Source organism: Mastomys coucha, unplaced genomic scaffold, assembly GCF_008632895.1.
Source record: "Mastomys coucha isolate ucsf_1 unplaced genomic scaffold, UCSF_Mcou_1 pScaffold14, whole genome shotgun sequence".
Classification (NCBI taxonomy): Eukaryota; Metazoa; Chordata; class Mammalia; order Rodentia; family Muridae; genus Mastomys; species Mastomys coucha.
The window spans coordinates 96,731,629-96,743,598 of NW_022196896.1; the positions used below are offsets into that span (position 1 = coordinate 96,731,629).

Consider the following 11,970-nt stretch of genomic DNA (forward strand, 5'->3'; position numbering starts at 1 on the left):
CCCCCCCGCAAGCTAACTCGATCTAGAAAATCCTCAGGGAGACTCTCTTCCCATGTGATTCTACATGTGTCAAGTTGCAAATAAAAACGAACCATCACCAGAGGCTCTCAAAAATGTCAGGAAATGGGGACTGGAGAGATGGCTCAGCAGTTAAAAGCAGTGGCTGCTCTTCCAGATGTCCTGAGTTCAATTCCCAACAACCACATGGTAACTCTACAACCATCTGTACTGGGATATAATTCCCTCTTCAGGTGTTCATGAAGACAGAACACTCATATACATAAAATAAATAAGTACATCTTTCAAAAAAGAAAGATTTCAGGGAACATAAATAATAAATTGAAACGAGTGACATTTTTAACTAGCCACTTCAAGCCATTATGAAGGTAAATATTCATTAAATAACAAGGCTATGGGTCTTTCCTAGGTGGGAAACTGAAAGATTCAGAATTCAAGGCTGACTTTTCAAGAGGTTCAACTTTCAGCCTTAAATTGAAATTTTCTTTTAAAAGTACAAATTATGATCTATGTAAACTAAATAATCTGGCTACTCTTAATTTATGTAGAAGTGTTACATTTGGGTTTTTCATCTGTCACTTGCCACTCAGGTTAGCTGTATTTTATCACACATTTTTTTTCTCTTTACTCTATTATTAATATGGTGATATTTGTGTTCATGTCACCCTTTTAAACCCTTTCTATTTTTTCCCTCAGTGGTAAGGGATAAATCTAAAAATAAGGATGTGATTACTAACAATTCAAAACCTTCACACTCAGTAACAGAAGTTAGCAGTGTCTTTTTTTCCGCAGTCAAACTTCCATGTTCATAATGGGGGATTCATCGATGATAAAGTTAGTTCTGAAACCAGTTTGAACATTCTCGAAGCATTAGAACTTTGACTCTTAGAGTCTTAAAATGTATTAATTGTTAGAGTCCAAATAATAAAAAACTGAGACTATGAAAAGTAGTTTTATTACTTCATACAATAAAATTAATTAAACTTTTAATTAAAAGGCTCATATCAGTAGAAGCCTTTGGACTCTCTCCGTATTCAAGAACAATGGAGGAAGAGCCCATCACAGTCTCTGCACAGCTCAGAGCTGTGCTCTGCCCCAGCTTCTGACTCTTAGAAATAAACCAAAAACTCAGGCTCCCTCTGACATCAGCGAATACCTTCCTCAAGGGTTTGCAAGGCTCCAGGTGCATGGGGTCCCTAAATAAATATTATTCTAACACTGATCAGCTGCATAGGTGAAGACCACGCTAGGAAACAGGTCTACAAGGATTTCTTAATGAGAGCAGGTGGTTGTTGATAGTCTAAATGAATTCAATAATTAGTTAAACATTTTTAGGACTTTAGGTGCAACTCACAAGGGAGTTCAGTAATGTTAAAAAAAAAAAAAAAAAAAAAAAAAAAAAAAAAAACAGTGCATGGAAGAAAGCACCTGTTCACAAATTTCTTTATTCACATTTTCCTAACAGGGGGAACATATTTTGAAAACAACACACTGTAGGAAAAATTAAAATTATTAATTCACCTGCTGCATTTTACAAATTTTGGGAGTGGCAATGAACTGTCTCCCTAAGATGGACATAGATTTTGCACGAAAGATAAAAGTTAGTTTATCTATGTAAGTACTTCTTGTGAAAAATGTATAAAAGCTACACAAAAGATAACATTTGCCTACTTAATAAGTAGCTTTTCACAAAGTTAAATGACAGCATGTTTTGTCTTCAACACTCCATCTGGCTGTATTTAAATACATTATGTGTTCTAACATAAATATAACATAAACATCTTTTTTAGTCTCAAGCACCACACTAGGACAGTGAGATTAACCTGCCCTAATGACTACATTTTTATGACATAAGCTTCCAAGAGAAATTTTAAATCCATTGTTTACCTTTTCACACATTTTAATATTACAACACCACATGGTCTCCATTCAAGCGGTATTTTCTACAAAAAGAGAGTGAGATCTCTTTATCAAGAATATGCATAGTTCAAAAGTACTGGAAAAGTTTATAAATTATTACTATCACTTAGACTAGTTAATTCTTAATGTTTTAAAGAAGTATTATATTTATCAACAATAGGATGAGAAATAATCTAAATTGTATTTCATATCTCCTTCAATGGTGTTTTTGAAATTCTGAGTAATGACCTAGGTTGAGCCATTAATGCAAATCCCCAAAACTGAGTAGTAGTTTCTTGATACTTCTCATTTTGAGGCATCTTTTAAAGAAACAACAGATGCCTCTCCACATGCATTCAAAAAATCAATATAATTAATCAATAACACTCTCCACAGGTAATAAATGCTGAGAAGCATTTCTGCCTATCTGTATTGATCGAGAGAATTGCTTCAAATTGGTTCTGATGTGTATAAAAATCATTTCCTTATTGATCAAAGCCTGCCATCCTCTCTCTGATATGTTATTTCATATTGGGCCCACAATTGTTTTAGTCTCCATTCTTGTACTTGTGATAAATAAATTTCCTGTGATCCATGTATGAGATTAATTTGAATGAAATAGAAAACGAGTGTTTTGTGTCCTTTAGGGAAACATATTACTCAAAATTCAACCAAAGCATGAATAATCATGAGAAATTATTCTACTTATTCTAATGAGAAATGGAATGATGGATTCCATTCACATTTTCATTATGCATGATAAGCTTAAAAGTTTTGACTCAGCTTTTGATTCTTATAGCAGATTTCTGTTCCTACAACTACCAGCATCTGATCTAGGATGGCACTTCTAGTAAAGAAACAATAGACAGGTGCATATATTTAGCCAAATTTGATCTATAATCTTGCTATCAAGCTGTATTTCTATAACATATTACTATAACCTGCTCAAAACTTTAAGCAGCTGTGTAACTTCTCTGCTAATAGTGTGTGTAAAGCTGTGATGCCAAGTAGTAAGGAACATGTCTTCAAAATTAACTCTCTGAACAAAAATATCTCTTGATCTTTCAATAGATAAAGAATTTATTAAGCCTCATTATAAAAGATCCATGTAACGGGTGCCCTAACAATACTTGATAACTGGTAACTCACAAGAGGAAATATTATTGATCAATTAAAGAGTTCTCCAATGTAGCTCAGCCCCTAACTGAGCACATTACCTACTGTTTGTGAGTTATTCTTCGAACAACAACAACCAAAAAAAAAAAAAAAAGAAGAAGAAGATCTCTGTCACCATTATTTAGGGAATCTTATAACCATACCAGCTTTTTTCCTTTTCTGGGTGTTCCATTACAAAATGAGGTGGGTACACTTCAACAGTAAGCAAACACATTCTTAAAAAAAAAACAAATCTTTTTATTTTTAAGATTTATTTATTTATTTTATGCATATGAGTACACTGTAGCTGTCTTCAGACACACCAGAAGAAGGCATCAGATCCCATTATAGATGGTTATGAGCCACCATGTGGTTGCTGGGAATTGAACTCAAGACCTCTGGAAGAACAGTCAGTGCTCTTAACCGCTGAGCCATCTCTTCAGCCCCAAACTAACTCATTCTTAAAACATGGCTTGATTAAAACGTTTTCTTCGTGCCAGTGGCTTTTGCTTTGAATCCATGAAACACAAATTGACAACTGAAGTCTAGTTGACTTTCTCAATCTAGCCAATTAATTTTACTTGAGTACTGGAGAGACATTTCATCATCTGAAAACAAACCAAGTTGAAATCATTCAACAAAACGAAGCAAAACAAAAAAATGACTGCTCTTCTTGGGAACAATAGGCAAAGAAGTAGATAACATATCTTTGCTGTATTAAAATAGATGTTCATTTCACACACTATTTGGAAAAAGCTGAGGGGGTGCTTGCTGCAAATAGACCCACGAGAATGTGAATATATTCTGTTTTTCACTGAACAAAAATAAATGATAATTGATGTGAATTACAGCATGTGAATATCGAATAGTTACCCAAAGTTGTAGAAATGGCTTTTCTGATCACCAAAGGACTATTGATCCTGGAAATGTTGGATGCTCTTTAAGATGTCAAAGAATAAAGACAACTAACTCTCCTAAGTCCCATGCTTATTGCTAGTAAGAGAGTGTACAATCAGATCCTTGGAGCTCATACATGCCATTAAGGTAATGCAAAATGAGTATCTTTAAATGTTTTTTTTCTAGTCCAGTCAAAATTCACTTTAAAGTATTTCCTAGGAAAATCCATAGGTCCAGCTGGAAACTGGAGCTGTATGCACAAGGGTGTTTGCTCTGAGTCATGTTGGAGTTTAGTAAGGGAAACTTAATCAGAGCCAGGAGATGACATTGAGCCAATCAATGAAAATTCATCCAGAGGTATTAAAGCATGACGCACAGGATAAGAGCATGAGCCTCGGAGTCACAGGGATCCCAAATCCGATCCTACTGGTCACATAATGTGTGGCCTTGGTGAAGTTGCTTTAATCTTTCTAAACCTCATTTTCCTTCTCCACAAAGCAAAGTATATCCCAGTACTGTCCAACAGAAAGATAACTTATAAATGTGATTCTAGCCATATTTTCCAAAAGGTGAAATTAATAATTGTTTTAATATATTGTGCATACTTCAACTTTAAATCAAAGTTTATTTTATTAAATATCATATACTTGAAGTGAGATTATATGTGATCAACATAAAGCTATCAACGAAATACATGACACTAGTTGTTCATGGGAAATCTTTGAAATCAGGTGAAGATTTTATAAACACAATGCATTCCAGCTCTGCTAGTTGAATTTCAAGTGCATAGCACAGGAGTATTTCTACCCCATAAAGACAACTCTCCTAAGTCCCATGCTTGTTGCTAGCAAGAGTGTGTACAACCAGATCCTTGGATCCAGCTCATACATGCCATTAAGGTAATGCAAAATGAGTATCTTTAAATGTTTTTTCTAGTCCAGTCAAAATCCACTTTAAAGTATTTCCTAGGAAAATGCATAGGTCCAGCTGGAAAGTGGAGCTGTATGCACAAGGGTGTTTGCTCTGAGTCATGTTGTTTAGCAGGTTGTTGTCCTGCTAAAGTGACTTAGGACAGTGCTTGGAAACACTAAGTCTTAACACTGCTAGTTGTGACAACTTTAATTATTACCCACTGTGAGTATTGATTGCAATGCTCTCCTTGTTAAGTGTTAAGTGCACGGGTATTTGGCATGGACAAGAATGTAGAGCACATATATTGCTGACCACATCGTTTAGGATCTTGTTACCATGTGAAATGTATGAATAAAATGATGCTCATATTCCCAGGAAAGGGAACTTTAAGGATATGCTGTACCAATTGATTGAAGGAAATAATTCTAAGTGGGCTTTAGTGGATGGCTTGGCTTTTGTCAGGAAGATATAGTAAGGAAGCATGCAGATGGCTAAGGAAAATATTCCACAGGGTGCATTAATAAAATAAAGAGTTCAAAGGTGGTGTGGTGGCTATTCCTGGTTGTCATCTTGACTATATCTGGAATGAACTACAATCCAGAATTGGAAGGCTCACCTGTGATCCTAATCTGGAGGCTGAGAGATAGATACAAGTTTCTGACCTGGATCTTGGCATGGAGATCTTGAGGCATAAGATTAAGACAGGAAGATCTCTGAGTTCAAGGTCATTTGGGATTAAAGATGTGGTGGCACACACCTTTAACCCGGGCCACACCTTTTGCTGGAGACCTATATAAGGACATTGGAAGAAGAAAGGCTCTCTCTGCTTCGCCTGCTTGCCTTGTGGGATTGAGCAACTGCTAGATCCTTGGACTGCCATTCACAGCTGCTGCTGACCGTTGTTGGGAGTTGGACTATAGACTGTAAGTTGTCAACAAATTCCTTTACCATATAGAGACTACCCGTAAGTTCTATGACTCTAGAGAACCCTAATACAGGTGATAAGACTATACTTGACTGTGCAATGTGGGTTTAAATCAACCACAGAATATTTAAAAACATACCAAGATGTTTGACATCCTATATTGTCAAAATAGAAATAGTGAAAAGCACCAACCTAGGAGCTGGCCACTAACAGATGCATGTCATGATTTCTGTTAAGAACATGGATGTTTCAGAGATTTACAAGGTAGTAAAGCTGACACTGGATGAAACAATTGAGCTTGACATGGATGGTAAATAGAAGACCTTATGTACTTAGGGATTTTGTTGCATTCAGAGAAAATCCCAAAATAAGTATGACAGTTAATCTGAATCTTAATTTGTGAGAGAAACCCTAAGATCTGTAAATGTGTATGTGCATCTGTGTTTGCACATGTGTGCATGTGTATGTGTGTGTGTGTGCGTGCATGCACACATATGTACATGCATGCTTTTGCATGCATGGGTGTGTGCATTTGTGTGTATGTGTGTGTGTCATGTTTAGCTTGAGTTTCCCAGAGTTTCCTCATTTCTCCCAAAGGAAGGCTTTCCACATCCTAGGGCTGAGTGAAGAACATGGAATAGAAGGTGTAGGACTCCATGCTTTCTGTTCCTTATTTTACACAGGCATAAATTCAAAAGAAATAAAACTATATGCTTTTTATAAAAGTCTACCATAATATATTTGTACTTTCATAGCAAGCTAGAACTTCAGGGCAGTGTGTCTTAAGCACTAATTCTATCAAGTCCTCTGACTATTTAAAATATTGTGGGTCATAGGATGGAGAGCTATTGACATTGGGTAAGACTTGTCTGGGTGGGGATGGGAATTAACAATCAAAAAGCTTGCCTGGCAATGGTGTTTCTTACCTTTAATCCTAGAACTCAGGAAGCAGAGGAAGGTGGATCTCTGTGAGTTTGAGGCCAGCCTGGTCTACAGAGCAAGTTCCAGGATGCTCGAGACTACACAGAGAAACCCTGTCTTGTCAAACAAAACAAAACAAAACAAAACTTATTTTAAAGCTTAAGATAACTCTTGCTATCCATAGAGGTATGTTCTCTAAAGCAAATTGAATTTCCACACAAATAGGTTCATTAAAAATTCTTTAGTTTGAAGGAGAGCCAATATTTTCATTCAGCAGAGTTGAATTTTAATAAAAGCATTCACCAAAATGCAAAGCATTTGTATATAGTTTTTAAAAAGTGCTAATATTTTATTTGCATATTATGTTAGTATGGGATAAAGAGTTTAATCGTAGTTTATAGTACATTATTTTACACTCAAATAAAATGACCCCACTCTATTTTATATGTTACTTCTTTTCTCATTTTTTAAAGAGAATTTGTTAAAAATGATGCCCAAGTGACTATGTTCATATATTTGGGTTTTTTTGTGACAAATTCAATTGAAACTATTTTATTTCAAAGGGTATTATTGTAACTATTCTTCTCTTCTAAAAAATATCACTTGTTATTACAACATAAGTAAGTTTCATTGTTTAGATAAAGCTATATATTCACTTGAAACAAAACTGTGAGAAATTCACAAAGGTATAAATATCAATTACTTTATTTGGAAGCAGAGATTAGAAGAAACTTAGTTCAGAACCAAATGGAATTTGCAAATTTATCAGTAAAGTAAAATGAAATCATCCTCACCAATAAACATAAATGTTAATTATGGTTTTGAAGACACACAAATGAAAAGTACTCATAATCTCCCAATGTTGATATATATATCAACATATATGTGTATATATATATATATATATATATATATGCTATTTATTATAAGATTAATCTTTCCCAAAATTAAGGGTTGTTTTTTTACTTGATGAAAATTTGAGCCGTCTAACTCCTGGATGTAATAAACAAAATGAAACAAGTCATTTTATTTGACAGGTGTTTAAGAATAGCATGTTTTATTTTAAAATTACTATATATGTGCATATATATGTATTAATTCTGTGTTTCAGTAGGTTATGAAAGTACACAAGGGGAGGAGAGGGAAAGAGATGATGTTGAGGAAGATTGAGGAGGTGACAGTAGAAACCATGAGGCGACATGACAGCAAGATGAGCCCTTAGAGACAGGAAAACAACCAGACAGGCCATGGAAGTAGGGACAGGAAATTGGGGTTCAATAATACAAATGAAGCAAAATGATATATCTTTGAAAATATCATAATGAAAACCATTACTTGCTTACTCAAAACCATGTAAAAACACCTAACTCTGTGAAAGTACCTTGAATAATTTTATTTTTAATTAACATTGATAAACTATACTATATGTTTTTCAGGCTTATTCTATATATTTTGGAATATGTACATTCATAATTTGATATGCATAATTTGATATATAATTAAAAGAAGATATGAGTACAAGTCTATTTTTACCCCTTCATGTTTATTTACCTTTTTTAATTTTTGAGATTATGATTTCAACATTTCTCTTTTCCTTCCTCCCTCTATGCCCTCCAATATGTTTCTCTTTGTTCTCCTTCAAATTCATAGCCTCTCCTTTCATTGTTATACATGCATATATGTATATGAATACATATGTATACTCCTAAATATAACATGCTCAGTCTCTACAATGTTACTTGTATGTATGTTTTCAAGGCTGACGATTTGGTATTGGATAACCCAATTGGTGCCTTCTTCCCTGGGGAAGACTATTTCTCCCACTTGCAACCTTCCTTAGTTGCCTGAAATTCCATGTGTATGAAGTTGAGGCCATTCATATCTTAGAGAATAAAGCAACTCTAACATGAGTAATGTTGCCTAAAGTTTCACATAAGTTATTTTAACACTATTTAAAATTATACTTTTATATTATTATTCCATTGTTGATTTTCTTTTCTTTTTTCTTTTTTATTTGATTTTTATTTCTTTATTTTTTTGAGGTTGGAGCCTTTATAGCTGCAAGGGAAGGCTCATTAGCAATTTACTGGTGGGTGCCACAGCAATGGGAGGACATTCAGCTTCTAGAGAACAGAGTATCACTATGTACTCTTTTATTATTATTATTATTAGGTATTTCCTTTATCTACATTTCAAATGTTATCCCCTTTCCTGGTTTCCCCTCCGAAAACCCCCTATTCCCTCCCCCCTCCACCTGCTCACCCACCCACGCACTCCAGCTTCCTTGTTCTGGCATTCTACTACACTGGGGCATCGAGCTTTCATAGGACCCAGGACCTCTCCTCCCACTGATGCCCAACATTCATTCATGCCATTGCTGATTTTATAATATACATATTTTAAAGGGAAGTTGACTTGGTGTGGTGGTGCACATGTGGGCCATAGAGCAGGTACAGAGATCAGAGAACGACATCCAGCAGTGTGTTCTAGTGTTATAACTTTATTTATAGAACACATGTACTATGTAGCCATATCTAAAGATATATACCTTGTAAACTTTTAAATATTTACCTACTTTTAATATGCTGTAACTCTTCTAAGTCATTGCATAATACTGTTGGGTTTGTTGTTGTTTAAACAAACTTTTAGAAATTACCTAAATCCCTCTGTGATGGTTGGTACATGCTTGGCTCAGGGAGTGGCACCATTAGAAGGTGTGGCCTTGTTGGAGTAGGCATGTCACTGTGGGTGTGGGTTTTAAAACCCTCATCTTATCTTCCTGGAAGTCAGTATTCTGTTAGCAGCCTCCAGATGAAGATAAAGAACTCTCAGCTCCTCCTGTACCATGCCTGCCTGGATGCAGCTATGTTCCTGTCTTGATAATAATTGAATGAACCTCTGATTCTGTAAGCCAGCCCGAATTAAATGTTCTTTTTAAGAGTTGCTTTGGTCATGGTATCTGTTCACAGCAGCAAAACCCTAAGACACCCTCTGAATATTTTTAAATCTGACTTTTATAGATTCAACCACAACAAAAACAATGGTTTCTAGCTATATCCTTCTCTTTATTGACTTTGGTTCTGTATGGTTCTAAACACTTTAAAATCCTGTACCCCTCCATGGTTGTTGTATAAAAACTGCAACTTTTGTTTGAGTTTCAGGAAAGTCAAAAACAGCAGTTGCCTATAGAATGAATCTAGAAGAGAAGTCAGTGTGTAACCCCATTGTCAGCAAAGACTTAGTAGAAAGGGTTTGTAATAGATATTCACATCTGCTGCTTTGGACACTCTAATCCATCCTAAAGATGTTTGCTGTGTCAGGCTTCGTTCTAGACAAAGAAGCTGAGTCTTATAAAGGTTTGCAAATAGACCATATTTATCATGGTTAACTTTACTCATTAAAACATCTCTCTGTTTCATAGGCAGTATGACTATTCAGGGACAGTATGTGATGAAAGACTTCACCATGCTTTTCATTGTAAATTCTTACTATGCAATGGACAGTAAGATGTGTTTCCTACCCAAACTCTGTCCAGAAGGCATAGCTGATACAATGTCCTCTGGACACAGTGCAGATGTGATGGTTACAAGTCTCTAGATTTGGAATGTTTGTGCTGAAATATCAGTTCCTCCCATACATGATAAACAACTTACCCTTCCCAAGCCTCTTTCTTCCTCTCTAAAGTAGAATTACTGCCCTTTCTTCTACTATTGGGTCCTCCTAATAATTGTACAGCAAGTACTCAGTGTGGTATCAGATGCTAAAAGAGTTTAATAAGTTGTAAACACTGTCATTGGGATGGTAATATACCAATAAGCATGATTAGATGACCCAATTTTTAATTTAATACTTATATTCTAAGCTCAGGTGAGCATATTATATTAATTCTACTTGCCTCCAAATGGCAGGATAGTTTCCTACTGGAATTTATCAAAATATTATTAATCAAAATTATGCTACTTTAATTCTTTGGCACTTACTAAAAATGTTTTAAAAATTATGAAATTTGGATTATTTTAATTTGCAAGATTTGCAGAAATTTAAGTTAATGCTCATATAATTTTGACATAGAAAGCCTTACTTTTTTCATTCCGACTCCAAAGAAATTGTGTTGAATTCATAAATATCACAACTGTTACAGATTTATACAATGATTTAGCAGAATTATAATAAATATGTTTAAAGCAGGTAAATGCATTTTACATTTTCTAGGATAAATACCTATAGATATATCTACTTGAAGCATATATCCTATTGTCCATTTAGATAACTATTGCTTTAAATTACTTTAATATATCCATTTACAAAATAGTTGTCTTCTTTAGTTGCTCTCATCTCATCTCAAAATGATCTGTCAATCACAAATATAAGAAGAAAGAATGTTGGGACATACAATGACCTCTGAATATTGAGCAAGTAGAACTATAGGCTTTTATCCTAACTGTATCTTATGGCTCAAATTATTTTTATAGATAGAAGTTAGTTCATATTTAATGAGAGCCTAATATAAAAATGAGACTCTTGAATCACAACCAAAACAAGATAAAATATTGTATTGTTTACATACTGTGACTGCTTGAGATAAATCTCCATTTCTCTCTTTTCCAGGTCGAGTTTTAGCTCAGGCAAGTGCCAACGGGATTATCCATTTACTGGATCTTAAATCTGGGCAAATTCACAAACTGGTGGGCCATGAGAGTGAAGTGAACAGTGTGGTATTTTCCCACCTTGGGGAAAATCTGTATTCTGGAGGTTCTGACGGCACCATTCGATTGTGGATCTGATCAGCAATAGGATACCCTGATGCAAAGGGCATCCACTCTAAGGTTTAAAAGTGCTTTATATAGTCTGCTCACAAGCCAGCAAGTAACTGGTTAAAATAACCAATAAATAAAATTTTTGTTTTAAAACAAGCTTTGGATAAATATTATATGGCCCATACTATTACAAATAAAAATTATAACTTTTTGTTCATTTATCTGTCTGTGTTTGTTTTTGTTTTGTTTTGTTTTGTTTTGTTTTGTTTTTCACCCAGAATCTTTCACTTTCCTATTTGGTTATGAATTTAGAGACAGGGCATCCTTGCTAGGAGGTTGGAAGAAACAGCTTTACAATGACGCCTAATGACAGACTAGATGAATTACAAGACATTGATTTTTAACGTTAGAGAACAAACTGCAGGAAAACGCGGCTACTTTTTTTTTTTAAATCAAACCTGAGCTGCAGAAGACCGAAAGTTGAAT

General features: G+C 34.8%; 1 protein-coding gene across 3 annotated transcripts in view; it reads left to right on the top strand.

The window, feature by feature from the left end:
• The window catches only part of Spag16 (sperm associated antigen 16), an 871,212-nt gene extending 859,511 nt beyond the window's left edge, over positions 1-11,701 (top strand). For all 3 annotated transcript variants that reach the window (XM_031367840.1, XM_031367845.1, XM_031367846.1), the window contains one exon: positions 11,336-11,701. In XM_031367840.1, the coding sequence (XP_031223700.1) occupies positions 11,336-11,511 (176 nt within the window). In that variant the 3' untranslated portion in view covers positions 11,512-11,701. The remainder of the gene's footprint in view (positions 1-11,335) is intronic.
• The last annotated feature ends 269 nt before the right edge of the window (positions 11,702-11,970 follow it).